This window comes from Zootoca vivipara, chromosome 13 (assembly GCF_963506605.1).
Source record: "Zootoca vivipara chromosome 13, rZooViv1.1, whole genome shotgun sequence".
NCBI classification, from domain to species: Eukaryota; Metazoa; Chordata; class Lepidosauria; order Squamata; family Lacertidae; genus Zootoca; species Zootoca vivipara.
The window spans coordinates 22,355,601-22,370,637 of NC_083288.1; the positions used below are offsets into that span (position 1 = coordinate 22,355,601).

Sequence of the window (15,037 nt, forward strand, 5' to 3'; positions counted from 1 at the left end):
CTATGTGATTTTTAAGAGACATATGATGGCAGCCCAGCTCAGGGAAGTTTTTAGTTTGTGGTGTTGTATTGTGCTTTTACTGTTTTTTGTTGGGAGCCGCTCAGAGTGGCTGGGGCAACCCAGACAGATGGGTGGCATATAAATAATAAATTATTATTGTTATTAAAGAGAAAAATATGTAATATTGGAAAAAGCAATTTAATTCAACACCTTCTACAAGGGCCTGACCACACTCCATTTCTCTCCTATCATAATGATTCCCAAATGCCTGTGCCAAGACACTGGGTGATCTAAGAAGAGCTGAAGAATGCCATGGAAAATTAAGCCACCATGTTTGAGGCATCCAGTATTTTACACCCACTGGAAATCAGAAGTTCCATGTATTTTATGCCAATGCCAGTAGTCGACATAGTCAGATACAACAGCAGACCAGAGCCCCCGAAACCAAATGATAGCAACTTCACCACATAGGAAGTTACATCAAACCTAGTCAGACCATCGGCTCATCCGGTTCTGATTGGCAGCTGTTGTCCAGGATGCCAGGGATTGAACATGGGATCTTTTGCAGGCACAGCAGATGTTCGACCACCAAGCCATCACCCATCCTACAGTGTGGCACAAACTGACAGCAGCTATGCAGACAAAATGTGCCTGCCCAGTAAATAGCCTCATACAAGTGCACAGAAAGGCCAAAGGCTGCCAGGGCCGCTGGCCTGATGGAGGTGGTGGTGGTATATCCTCCATAATTTTTGAATTCTAATAAGAAAGAGGAAGACTAAGGACCCACATAGTGAAGAAGGGCCATCACAAAGGTGTGCACGCATGGAGAGAGAAGCAGGAATTAGCTGTTGGGAAATGTAGAAATTACATTCAATTGGCTTCAAAGAACTAGTCTTCAGGGCAAAGGCAAGAGCTCCAGAGACAACACTCATTTTTAGAGGGTTTTTTAAAAAACAAAAGACTGAGTTATTGAGGAAAAGGTTAAAGCGACTGAAGTTATAATAATGACCAACACAGGATGGCAAGTCTTTTGTTTTCAAAAGCTTTGCATATGTGGGAGGGTTGTCAAAGGAATTTACTGGGGCCACAGAATCTGGCGCAAGCTCAGATTAAGACCACATCCGTTACATGCATCTTTAGCTTTCCCCGCTCTGCCACAAGTGTTTTGATGACTGCAAAAAGAGAATAACTTGTTTGCCAACCGCTGTGGAACAGACAAAAAGATATCCCCACCAGGTGTTAAGGTGTCAGGCACAACCACGCAGAGACGGAGCTGTCGAGAGATGTCGTCTTTATGTGTAGCTTATGCACAGGGCACACAGAACAGAGCAGTGGTGGGCTAAAGCACAGCAGCCCCTCCCCACCCCTGTGACCTCTGAGTGTCCTTGTTGGTCAGTCGTGCTGCTGAAAGGTTGGTCTCCATCAGAATCATGAAACCCATCAATGGCTTTGGATGCTAAAAGCTGATCCTTCTTACTCCATCAGGCACCCCCTCACCCCTCACTTGTTCATGCCTCTCCCTCAGCCTTTTTGCAACCGGGGGGAAGCAGAGGGAGGTCAGCTCTGTCCTCTCGCCATCAAGCATTTTGAACTCCCCTTTCCCCCTACCTCCACCCTCATCTGTGGCCCCTCGTCGGGGTGGGGCCCACCTGCCGTAGACTTTTCCAGACTGGCAGCACCGAAGGGGCAGAGTGAAGAAGTGATTCCATCTCGGTTCAAAGCTCTACTCCTCTTTGAGGCGTTTCTGGAGCAGGGCCCAAGCCTTTTCTACCTGTGAAGAATGGACAGGTGATTGATTATTCGATAAGGTTGACATGGAAGGGGCTCAGAAAAGGGATGCTTATAAGGGAAGCCGTGGGGTGGTCTCTCGAGTAGCGGCAGTGGCAGACTCTTACCAGCTCACAGGTAACTGCTGGCTCCCACAATGTGGAGAGAACCACGTGGGACTGTTTCACGCGCTGGCTGTTGGACATTTGGTTTTGCAGACGCAACCTGGCAGATTCCTCACTGAGCCTGTCTCTGGCTACAATGCGTCTTAGGGCCTGAAACAGAGAGAAGACAGAAACTGATTAGAAGCGTATCTTTCTACAGGGAACCAGGCAGAGGGCCTTCTCGGTAATGGCACCCACCCCATGGAACGCCCTCCCATCATATGTCAAGGAGATGAGTAACTATATAACCTTTAGAAGACATCTGAAGGCAGCCTTGGATAGGGAAGCTTTTTAATGTTTTATATATGTTGTAGCTGCCAAGAGTGGCTGGGGCAACCCAATCAGATGGGCAGGGTATTATTATTATTATTATTATTATTCAGAGTAAACATTCTACATATGGAAAGCATTTCTGCATACACTCATCTATTTCACTGTCATGTACACACAGCAAAGTGCATGTTGTAAAATAAATAAATAGAAGGTTCCCCAACCTATAATCTAAAGGCAGTTTCCATGTTTTCCCTGCATAGAAGTGCTTTCTGCATAAGAAAGCCACAATATTTGATGCAGCCCTCATGGATTATATAAGCTTTGAGGTTCAGGTTTATTTTAAGTCTCAAAGTGATTTACAACCAACGTAAACACACAATGAGCTTTTGAGTTTGAGACAGCCTTTGCCTAGCTGGGTCCCTGCATACTCCAGCAAGTTTGTCCAACCAAAATAATAATAATAATAAATCACTAAAAAAATCAGTGCGTGTGTGCTACGCTTTTGGTCCAGCATTAAAAAATTCATGTACTAAATTGTTGAAAGAGACAGAAGTGGAATTGTTTTGCTTCAGCTGCAGAAATGACACAGAGAAAAACAGTACGTACCTCATCCTCCGGGATGATAGTCGTCCAGACCTCGTGCACCAAGTCTGCCCAGCCTGCCTCCAACAACATAGCGGCATCCAGCACACACACAACCTTTCCTGCAGAACAGACAGGGGCAGCTTTGAGAAACTTCCAAGGACAGGCAGGAAAAGAATTCCTTCCAATGACAGAAGGGACGCAGGACTCGGGTTTGCCCCACCTTATGTGGGAAAGGCTCAGTGGTAGAGAACTTGCTTTTCATGCAAGACGTCCCTGGTTCAATCCCAGACATTTCCAGGTAGGACTGTACAATACCTTTGTCTGAAACCCTACCAGGATAACCGCTGCCAGTCAGTGTAGGGAGTACTGAGTTAGATGAGCCAATGCCCTGACTGGGTGTGAGGTACCATCCTATATTTGTGCTACTATTGTCAGGCTTCAGGGAATCTGCTTCCTCCCCCACGGCAGTAGATAAGCAGAACAAAGGAAAAGGAGTCTTCTTATCAGTTAGAAACTTTAATAACCACAGTGAGAGAACAAAGAGCACATCTCCCAGAATGGCAGTGCTCCCAATTAAGGATCCCACCCTCTTCTGTCCCTATTAATCTATGTCACTTCTACATCTTGTAATCTGATCTTGTACCCTCTGTGCTTTGTTCTGCCACTTTCTGAGCTCTCAGTAACTTTGGAGGGGGGGGGGTTGTTGAATGCTTTCCAGAGACTGTGAATCTGTTAACCCTCTCTCTCCCAGTGTTTCTTCTCCTAGCTGTTCCCCATCCAGTATTTCCCAGCTTCTGCCTTCTGAACTATGCCCCTCTTCAAACCACTGTTCCAAATCTATACTCTCTCTTGCTCCTGGTAAGATTCAGGATCCGGATCAGGAGCAGTGGGAGGGGGAGGCTCCCACCATTCCTCCTCAGTGCAGCCCTCCCCAGCACGGTCCTTGACAATTATTATTTTAAGCCAGGGGTCAACAAACCTTTTCAGCAGGGGGCTGGTCCACTGTCCCTCAGACCTCGTGGGGGGGTCGGACTATATTTTTTTGGGGGGGGAATGAACAAATTCCTATGCCCCACAAATAACCCAGAGATGCATTTCAAATAAAAGCACACATTCTACTCATGTAAAAACATGCTGATTCCCGGACTGTCTGCAGGCCGGATTTAGATGGCGATTAGGCCGGATCCGTCCCCCGGGCCTTAGTTTGCCTACCCATGTTTTAAGCCATTTCCAAACTGACTGGAGGACAGTATTTTAAAAAGATATGCCAGGAAAAGCTTCTTTGGTGGCTAGGCTCCATGTTAAATTATTGGAAATAGATCTGGTAGATTACCAACACCTGTTTGAAAAAGCCAAGATAGCAGCCCCTTCATGCACCCATTTATCCCTGAGTCCCCACCCACAACTCCTGCCGAGAACCCAAATCACTCCTCACCCTGTGCAGCTGCCTCATCTATCTTTTCTTTTGCTATTCGAGCCATCACTGGCCACATGATATTGTTGAGCCGCGTCAACTGCTCCTGGGGAGAGGGAACAAAAGGGGCTGCACGTAAGGAACCCGAGGCAAAGGAGGGCTGTTGGTCAAGAAACTAATCTGGGTTGTGTGTGTGGTAACAGCCCAAGATAGGACATGGGTGGGCAAGGGGCCAGAGAAAAACATACATCAGTGCAAAAATCCCAGAGCAGAGCACCTTCGGCTAACAGATCAGTGGGCTGTGATACATGGTAAAAGAGAAGAGGTATCCCAGCATGCACTTGCACTATTTCTAGCACTGAAGTGCCCAGTGTAAGGGTCAAACTGTTCATACTGTACAGTGAGAAATTGTCCCAGCATGCACTACTCCCCAGTGAGTACCTTTCACCCACAAAAGAGGGAAAACATTCTGAGAAGAGAGGTGAAAGGGTTCTGTTAGTTTTGTGGACTGAAGAGGCAAGCTAGCGTCAGCGGCACAAAGGGGAACAAAACAAATGATGGCCAATTGGGAGCGGGAGGGGTGTGGTGGCTGAAGTTAAACATTGATCCCAAACCCAGAGGGCTTTTTTACCTGGTCTCTAAACACTTTGGCCCCCAGGATTTGTCTGTTGATGGTTCCATCTTCTTTCAAAATATCTGCAAAGAAGGAACAGTGTTACTTGTTCTTGGTTCCATACAGCAGGGGATCTCAAACTTTCTACCCAAGGCCCCACTTTACAGGACTGAAAAATTACTGAGGCCCGCAAGTCACAAAAGAGTGGTGCAAGAGTGAATTCAGTCACAACATGGTGACAATGGAAGCAGAGTTTGGCCTAATCAGCAGACAATTATGGACATCATTTTTATTGGTATCTAAACTCTCTTTGGAAATGTTTCAGCATTTTTCTGGTGGCAAGGGGTTCCTTATCTCAGCTTTCCCAGAGCTAAATGCAGGCATCTGATCAGGAGGTACTGTGACTTAGCCTCCATATTTCAGGCAGAATTTGCTAACCCAGAGGTAATAAATAAAGAATATTTCTATTTTATATTTTTCCTCTTCCCACCCTCCTTCCCTGGCATCTCAAAGTATTTTTACTCATCTTCTGTAATTTCTTCTCCTGTTCTCTTTTCACTTGGCCCTTATTCCCCACCCTAACCTTTCATTCCTCCTTCTAGGTCCTTTCACACTCAAACACTTCCTCTTACAGCAGCTTCCTCCCACCATTCCTTTCTTTTCCCTGGCCCACCATTTTAGAAACACTGCTATACAGTTATTAACATTTTACCTACAGTGGTTCAGTCTGCATATAACATGAAGCCATAGTTTAAAACAAACCATGGTTTCATGTGACCTAGAAAATTCCTGTGATCCTCTCCCACTCCTCCTGTGCCGCAAACAAAACAAGCCAGAGCCCAACTTGTATTATCCGAACTCCAAGGTTTGCTGCTGGCTTTCTGCTCGTAGTTTGTTTGTGGGAACAAACCATGAGTCCTGGTTCAGACAACATAACAAGCCAGACTCTGTCTTGTTTTGTCTGCAGCACAGCAGCAGTAGGAAAGGAGAGCTGCAGAAAATCATTCACATCAAACCATAGTTTCAATGTTCACAAACTTTCTAATTGTTCGGGGGAAACTGTCAGCAATAACAGGTTGATGAACAATGCAACTTTTGTTAAAAACAAAAAGAAGAGAAATAGAAAAGGGAAAACTAGGTGTGGAATTGGGATGGGGGCACAGGCTGTGGGCTAGTGGACCAAGAGGGAGAGATAACCAAACATTGTTTAGGTGTAATTCCTGAAGCACTACCTATGCAACTTAATCTACTAGTCCCCCTGACTTTAAAAAAATGTTTCCCAGGAAGTCTGAAATACCTGTTCCAAATGTTTCTACCACCTGTGCATACACAGGGCCTCCTGGATGGTAGATGTTGTGTCCAAGACTGTCCATATCCAAGTGGAAAGCACCGAGACGAACCAGATGTTGTGCAATGGAACTCTTGCCACTACCGGACCCGCCTGTCAGCCCAATAACATAGGGGTGGCAAGGGACACCTGGATCTTTCTGGGGGTGGTGAAGGAGAGAGAGTTGTTTGGGGACACAGACACAATTATGCACATCCTGTTATAACTGTTGGTGCTCACTCTGAGCCACTCGAAGACGTTACAGCAGAGACGTGGCAGCCATTGTTCCATGGGCTCGTCCTACAGCACTGCTGTAACACTGAAAGGCCTGTCACAAGACAAACGTCTGCTCATGTTGACTCAGACGGACATTCCAAGTTCTGCACTCTCTTCTGTGGGCAGCATCCTCTTTATCTGGGGAGTTTGTCTGTCGCTGTCTGTGCTTACTCAAGTACCACACTCAGTGGCGGAGCATATGCCCGGAGCAGTGCACACATCCTGCAGCCAGGGACGGAGCGAGCCGCCCATGGCAGACATTTGGCGAGCCACCCGCCGGCGACTCACAAGCCTCCCCCAAGCTGTCAAAACAAAGGGGGAAGGGGGGAATGCCACCAGCAAAGCGGCACAGCTCCCCCCCCCTTACCTGGATGGCTCGGGGTAGGCTTGGGAGTCGCGGGCTGGTGGCACACCGAATGTCACCCCCCTCCGGAATGACCCCCAGGGTGGCGGGGCCCCCCGCCCCCCTTCCTACACCCCTGACACTTGATGACACATGAGGCCCCTGATCTTGCATGTTTGCTCCCCATCCTTGAGTCCTCTAATCCCTTTTAAGCAGCACACAGAGGAGGAAAGGTGGAAAGGGAGAGACAGAAAGGAAGAAACAGTGGCTAGAGTTCATAAAATGGGGAAGGAAGGAGGTTAAACTAACTCACCTCCAGTCTCTGCCCACTTAGCAGGCCAGACAAAAAGTGGCCTTCCTGGCTGAAAATCAGAATTTGCTCCTTACCCTATATGTGTCATCTTTTCTCCCGCCACCTCGTTATTCTTGCAAGTAAGCCTCCTCCTGGAGATCCAACAACTCCCCCATCTAGCCAACCCATAACCTATCCAATTCATTGCCACAAGATATTACTCACATGTGGGGAGCGTAACAGAGTCCCAAGCAGCCTGTACCGCAGGCTAGAAGAGCTGATCTTCTCTTCCTCATTCCTGCCGTGCTGGGTGTCAAGAGCCAGCTTGATGACGTGGACAGCCAGCTCAGGGAGACCCTGCAAGAGAGCATGGGTCAGTGAGGAAGGAGGAGCAACAGTGAGAAAGGAAACCAGAGGGCATTTTCTCTACCGCAGTTTGGCAACCAGATGCAGGGTGGGTTCTGCTGCTCCTTGAAACACAGCCTGCACCTAAACTTACTCAAACAAAATCAGGCTTGTGTGCTGCACATTAGTGGATTGCTAGTTAACATTCCTGGCGACTAACACAGATGTGAATCTGAAGTTCACCTATAAGCAAGTTTTGAAAATGTGTGAGAATCCCTCCTTTGACCCATCGCTTAGTTATTGTATTTACATCCCACATTTATTACAACAGTCCTATGAGGTAGGTTAAGCTGAAGGATTATGACTGGCCCAAGGTCGCCCAAGTGTATTTCATGATGGAGTAAGGATTAGAGCCCGGGTCCCATCAGTCCCAGTCTTGACACTCCCACCACCACACTATACTGCCTCTTCCCTGCTTTCTCTGCCCCAGTGGTGAGAAATTGGTAGCTAAATTATGTTTAATATTTTGTAATGTCTAAGACAACAAACTAGGACAGGAGACATTTTTTTAAAAAAAAATCAACACCCCCCCCCTCCAAGGCTTCAGATCTGTATAGTTATGCAACTTTGAATGCGCAACAAGACCTTAAGCTCTTTTACATACAGAATGAAAAATACTTCTTCACCCAATACATCTTTGACCTTACGGAATTCATTGCTCAGGATGGGTGCAGTGCCTGCTAAAACACAGGGGTTCTTAAGAGAATTAAGTAAATGCGAGAGCATCCAATTAGTGGCTACTAAACCCTCATAGTTAGAAACAGAACTTCTATTTTCAGAGGCAATATACAGCCAGCTACCAGTTGCAGTAAATTAACAACATAGGGATGGATGTTGCTTTTGCCCTCTGTTGGATTTATCGAATCAGGGTTGAAAAAGTCTAAAAGGACATCTAGTCCAACTCTGGCAGGGATATCTATGTTCTCAGTTCAGATTGCTACAAGCACAAAGCCGAAAGGAGGCCCTTATACAGAGCAGTTAGAGATTCGTCTCAAGACAGTGAGCCAGGCTACACACTGGGGGGGGGGGGGAGGCCAAACATTTCCTACTGTAGCCACTTTGATTAAGGGTATTAAATTCCAAACTGGCAGTATTTCTGAGCAGATATGCTGAGGCGTATACACGACCACTGTTGATAAACAGGAAGCCAAGCCACATCGCTTGTTTGCCTGAACCAGGTGGACCATTCGTATGCCCCAAGAGCAAATCTCTGAGCAAAAATCATTGTGACTCAAAGGAAAATAAACAGAAGCAGTGTCAGAACACTGAGAGACTATGTGTTAGGAATGGAGGTCAGAATTTAGCAGATGGCGCTCTCCATTGCAGGATGCTAGCAAGAATGGATTTAAAAAGAGACGAGATAAATATATGGCTCAGCCTGTCCAGGGCAGAAAAGCCTGTTTATTTCATGCACCCCCAAACTTCTTGATGATCCGATTTGTTTACAAGGCTGGGGCTCCCAGCACACTTACATTTTCCACCCTCTTCCTGTTGACGGCAAGACCACCCTTGAGGGTCTCTTCGCTGACTATGATGCACTTCAGTTTGCAGTCAGTGATGGATGGGCCAAAGTAGTCAAGCAGGGGGGAGATTTCATACCGCAAGGAGGGCTTGATGTCCACCAGGAATTCACTGAGCTGAGCCACACGCTGCTCAAAGGGCAAGATCAGCTCTTTCAGCATCTTAGCTGCAGGTGGCGAAAGAAGGGGAAAAGATGACATTTTTAGGAATGTGCAAAGAACCCGGTAAGTTCTCCCACATGTGCTGCAGAGATGCCTCTCACACACCAGTTAATCTAGCTGCCAACATCCAACATAGTATCTGTCAGGCACAAGGATGTTATCACACCAAGCGACTTACAGAAAAGGGCAAACCATCCATCACAGACGTATTTTGAGCCTGATAAGACCTGCCACCTCACTGTGTCTGCTGCTGTGTGTAAGAGGCACCCAAAGCAATACTGGAAAAACAAAATCCCAGGCTTGTTAAAAATATACAAATTGGGGGGGGGGGGTTGCTTGTTTTGCTGAGCTAGCAATTAAAAGGTTTCTCTTGCTCATAACTTTTCCACATCAGAGTAACATAGGTGCATCTGTGATGAATCCAAAGAAGTATAAGCGAGCTCTGTTATAGCTCCCACTTACAGTTCTCCAGTTTTCCTTTTCCTGTCTTGTTGCCTATATGTGTGCAGGGCTTGGGACAAACAAATGAGAACTAAAGTGCAAGACCTTGACAGGGGCTTTGGCAGGATCCTCTTTGCATGTTCTGTTTTGTGTGTGGCCCGTGAAAGGGGACATGCAGGATTGGAGGTGGTTCTTCCTATAGCTCAGTAACAGATCACATGTATGGCAATGCAGAAGATCCCAAGTTCAATCCTTAGCATCTTCAGGCCTCAGCTTGAGACCCTGTGGAGTTGGTGTCATTCCTAATAGATAATGTTGGTCTAGAGTAGACAAACAAATAGCTCCACTTGCTATAAGGCAGCTTCCTACCTACAGTTCCTGTCCTGTGCAGTAGAGACAGGGAGGCTGAGCTGTTTGCACCGTGGTTTCCTCAAGAGGCTTCTACCCTGTTCTACCTAAATCCTATTCAGATCTGCTTGCTATTCCAACCAAAGCAAACCTGGAGCTTTTGGGCACAGGGACATTCAACAGTTGCAAATGTCACCAAAACAGCCGAGTGCCAAACATATTTTTAAGCATCACTGGACTTTATCTCTTCACCTTTATAAACCATAGCCAAGTGTGGGTAAAAACCAGCAACAAACCCGAGGATCCAACATCACTTTTAAAGACATTACTTTTAACAAGTCTGAAAAAATATTTCAAATTCCTAGATATCAAGCTTTGTATGCCTGGGCAATCATGTGTGTAGGATGTTCAAGTCCTATTTTTAAAAACAAGCCTATCCGTGTTCTTGGTTTACTGCCTGTGGTTGAGCTTGAGTTTAGATGTACGGCTAAGCCAAACTAGCTCTGGGGAGCACAGCAGGACCAGAGGAGGAGCTAAGCAACTGTGATTTTTCCTGTGAGTACCACTGCTGCATGTTCACATTAATCCATGCCTTGGTTTAATGCTGTGTGTGAACTGGGCCTTTATCTTGTGGCTCATCAGCCTCATTTCCAAATTCACATCCTAGCCTCAGAAAAAATAGAAGGATTAAATTTCTGATCTACAAAAAGAGAGAAAACTAAAATTATCCAGCTCATATCAAAACAGAAAAGATGTTGTAGGGTCAAAAACATCCCAGGCATATGAAAGTCTCTGGGTAGTATTTAAGGATTTGGAATATTTCTTCATCCTGTTAGACCAATTCTTAAACATTTGTTGCTAATGTTTAGATAATCTGAATTCTTTTTTCAAGGCCTGAAAATGTAACTAACTGGTAATAAATAGTTCCAGTCAGGGCTAGAAAATGTTTTAAGTTCCTAAGCACCAAAATAAATGTCTAGGCCAGTGTTTCCCAACCTTGTGCCTCCAGATGTTTTCGGACTACAATTCCCATCATTCCTGACCACTGGTCTTGCTAGCTAGGGTTGATGGGAGTTGTAGTCCAAAAACATCTGGAGGCACAAGGTTGGGAAACACTGGTCTAGGCAACAAGGGAATTATCCCACTCACTCTCTCACCCAATTCTGGGCTTTTCCAGCCCTGATTCTAGTCACAGCATTCGCTCATTCAGTGCTCTTGGTTTGTTTAAATGGCATTACATAAGAACCTACGAAGAGCCTGCTGGATCAGGCCACTAGCCCATCTAGTCCAGCATCCTTTTCTTACAATGACCAACCAGATACATGTGGGAAACTTGCAATCATGACAAGGGTGCCCTGCCCTTCTACAGTTTCAGTAGCATTGCCACCTCCAACCGTGGAGAGAGAGCATAGCCATCATGGCTAGTAGCCCTCAATAGCTTTATGGGACCTTGGAGAAAGGGCATACATGGATCAAAGGGACCCACTTTCCAGGAGATCTCTGTCGGAGACGCCCACCAGAAGCCGATTTTCTGCCAACATGCAGCACACACTCAGAAGGATCTTGTGACCGTTGTGAAGTCTATCGAAAGTGCCCCCTACGACGACGTCACTGTAGCTCTGCAGTGGCTCCTCAGTTGCATCGGTCTCATGCTGTGCGGACAGCTCCTCATCGCTGACTTCTAGCTCATACTCAGGGTACAACAAAACAGAGATGAGATTGGGGCGACAGCTGTAGCAGCTGGTAGCGTAACGCTCCAGCCGCTGCTTGACTGGGTTGGATTGCCCTCCATCTCCGGTTTCAAAGTCAGTAAGCACCACTTCAGGAGGCTGGGAGAGGTTCTGCACGGATCCAAGTGCCGGAGGAGCAGCTCCCTGGTTGAGGATGTTGGTGAGCAGCACCCGGACATTGAGGTGGTGATGGATGTCAGCGTTGGCATATAACTTGCTGATAAGGGTGTACACCTCAGATGTAGCAGGGACATACGTGGAACGGGGCTGTGTGGAGCCGGTCAAGCTGAGCCCTGGCTGCAGGTGAATATAGAGTGTGTCTTGTACCAGCCGGGCAGCTGAGGCGAGAATGGGCACCAGGCGCAAGGAAAGTGCTGACAGTGGTGATGTCAGAACCAGCAGGCCTGAGCGGAAAACCGACATGCTGTCCAGCAAACACAGGCACAGGCAGAGGAGGGGGGTGCAAAAGAGAAGAGAGGCAAAGGTAAGTGGGAGGCAGCATGTTATATATAGGGAGACCTTATGCAACAATCCTACCAGAGTCACCATCCCAAAATGAAAAATCAGATCCTGTACCCCAGAAGTACTTTCCCACTAGCAGGGTGGAATTGGAGCCCCCCAAATTGAAATCACTAGCATTGGGCAAGTCACACAGTCTCTCACAGCCTAGTTTACCTTGCAGAGTTGTTGTGAGGCTGCAGTCCTGCTCTGAGTTTATGAAGAGGAAAGGTTGGATAAGCATGCATATAGAATTACCTTCACTACTGCCAAAGAAATGCCAATCCCTGTTTTAATTTCCTTCTCCCCTGTCCTACTTTTTTTTTTGCTTGGTTTTTAACTTCAACGTTTACATTTAGTTAATAGGCAATACAGCATGTGCAAATGAGTAACAGCCAACATTTCTTTCTCGATTCCTCTGTGTGTATTAACTCTCAGCTGGCTGGGAGGAAAGAGGTGAAAGACAGAGAAGTGGAAGGGGAAGGTGTCTTAACAAGTAATCACTTCTGCCTCCTCTTCCCAGCCAGCAGCAGTGTTGCAGTACTAATGTGTTGACTATATCACATATTTTTTTCAACAGCTCAAGCAAGGAAGGCTCCATACAGTTCCCCAATACAAAAATGAAAAATGTGCTTTGCATTTATTACTTAAAACTTTTGATGTGTAGCTCAATCCCATGTTTGTTTGGAAGTAAGGTCCAGTGGTTCTATTTACTCACATAAAACATTTGTAACCTGCTATACTTCCTGAATACTCTCGCTGCTTACTCCTATTTAATTTCACCTGGACTGAGATCTAAACATTATAGTAATAGTAATAAAGATTCCAATAGACATGCCAACTAAAAAAAACCTATTCACACAAAGTAAGAACTGAAATCCTTAGTATTTTAACACAGTATATATAATGTCAGAGGGATGTACTGTTATGCTGTTTACTAATTTCCAAGTTACGGTACTTTGCAATGGGGCATTAAAATTTCAGACAGTTCTTTGAGGAGATCATGCATCGTATCTTTACTACCTGGGTGTCTCTCCTTTCAAATGGTTTCCGGCTCCCAAACAAACAAGATACAGTATAGGTACATAGATATCACCTACCCTGTCCATTTTAATTTATATGACTCAGGCAGCAATCCTATGAACAGTTACCCAGGAGCAAGATCCAGTGAATATAGTGGGACTTATTTCCTAGCAGACAGGTATAAGGATTTGATGTTATTTGTTTTCTATTCTAGCAAATCTGTAGACTTAATTAATCTCAATGGGTCAGCTCTGGTCAACACTCAGTAAGTAGCCTCTCAAATCTGAGAGTCGGACTAGCCTTGGATAAAACCCCATATATTTATTGGCCCACCTTTCTTCCAGGGGCCTTAAGATGGTTCTCTTCCTTGCCTATTTTATTCTGAAAACAACTCTACGAGGTAAGTTGGGCTGAAATATAGCGACTGGCCTCAAATTGCTAAGAAACCTTTATGGCAGCCTGGAGATTTGGACCAGTTATCACCCTGGACCACTGCCCAACCAGTGGCTCAGCTGGTAGACACTTCATCTCAAGGGTTCATGGGATTATTCCAGCCCCACATTTGGGCAAAAAGATTCCTGCATTGCAGGGGGTTGGACTGGATGATCCTCGTGGTCCCTTCCGACTCTTATGCCACAAGCCCCAAATCTCAGCTGCTTCATGGACTCTGCCTCTCCGTTGCCCCCTGGTTACCTCCCAGATCCACCAACCACCACCTATCGCCTTTCACTCCCTCTGACCTCCATATTCTCACTTGGCTGAAACACCCCAATTTCAAAGATCCTGTCCTTCCCCCAGCCCAGCATCTATGTTTCGGAAACGTAAGAAACATATTTTCAAAAATAGCAAAAACAATAAGCCTCTGCTCTGTGAGGTGGGGACATAATCAACGGGCGACCTGTCAATTAGAGACAGGCTGCTGCCACCTCTGCAAAAGGAGAGTGTGCGGCGGTTATTTCCTTCCCCCGGGTTTGCTCGCTCCCTCCATTACCCAAGCACTTCCCCTGGCACTCCCACCCCGCCCCACGGCTCCCCGAACCGCAGGCCGGCCCCGCCCCATATCCCCCCCTCCCTGGCATGCAAGGAAGAAGGAACGGCGAGGGTCCGGGGTCTCTCACCCACCTGCTGGGAAGCCCCAGCTGAGGCGCCGCGTGATCCGGAAGCGTTTCCTCCCCCAACCGGAAGTGCCCCCTCACTGACGGGAGGGGGAAAAACAAACAAATAAATAAAACCGCAAAAAATAACACTATGTTTTAAAAGGAATAGATAGGTTTAGGCGAGACTGGGTTTCATTTCTGTAACCCGAAAACGTTTAAAAGTGGCTAAAGACAGCTAGCCCGGATTTCTTGAAGAAGAAGGCGGCGCGGGGGCGGGGCGTATCTAACCGGAGAGGGAGGGGTTTAGGGAGAATGGCAGGGGCTGGTTTACATGTGGGAGGAGCCACAGAGGAAGAGTGTCCGCACCCCCCACGTTCGGTTCAGTACTTCCTTGTTTCTGAGGGGGGAAGAATGCGAGGCGCGTTTGAAACAATGCATTGCGTACAGAATTGTTTCCTTTTGTCCCCCCTCTTCCCACGTTCAGCTTCATATGGTCTGATATTGCGATAAAGGAGTGATAAACTTATCCCTGCCCACTTTCTCCAAACCATGCATGATTATGTCTCTTTCTCGTGTTCCCACTTACTAGCCACCTTTTTTTTCTAAACTAAATGGTGTCATCTTCCCTCATAAGGGAGTTGTTCGAGCCCCAGGATTTTATTGTTTGCCTTTCCTCCCCCCAAATTCTATATCCTTTTTGATGTGCATTACCCAAAGTATTCCAAACGTGGCCTTATGTTCCATAATTTGCATAACAGC

The 15,037-nt window shown here is 46.5% G+C and overlaps 1 protein-coding gene across 2 annotated transcripts; it reads right to left on the reverse strand.

Moving 5' to 3' along the window:
• Nucleotides 1–1,274: 1,274 nt before the first annotated feature.
• COASY (Coenzyme A synthase) lies at nt 1,275–14,546 on the reverse strand. Of its 2 annotated transcripts, none has more exons than XM_035134898.2 (10): nt 14,304–14,546; nt 11,417–12,084; nt 8,932–9,146; nt 7,280–7,411; nt 6,114–6,303; nt 4,835–4,899; nt 4,225–4,309; nt 2,811–2,908; nt 1,896–2,042; nt 1,275–1,771 (listed from the first exon to the last, which is right to left on the reverse strand). In XM_035134898.2, the coding sequence occupies exons 2-10, from the start codon at nt 12,081–12,083 to the stop codon at nt 1,724–1,726; spliced, it is 1,647 nt and encodes a 548-aa protein (XP_034990789.2). In that variant the 5' UTR covers nt 12,084; nt 14,304–14,546; the 3' UTR covers nt 1,275–1,723. The 2 variants fall into 2 exon arrangements, with proteins under 2 accessions (XP_034990789.2, XP_034990790.2); XM_035134899.2 differs by lacking the exon at nt 14,304–14,546 and adding an exon at nt 13,259–14,164.
• Nucleotides 14,547–15,037: the final 491 nt, after the last annotated feature.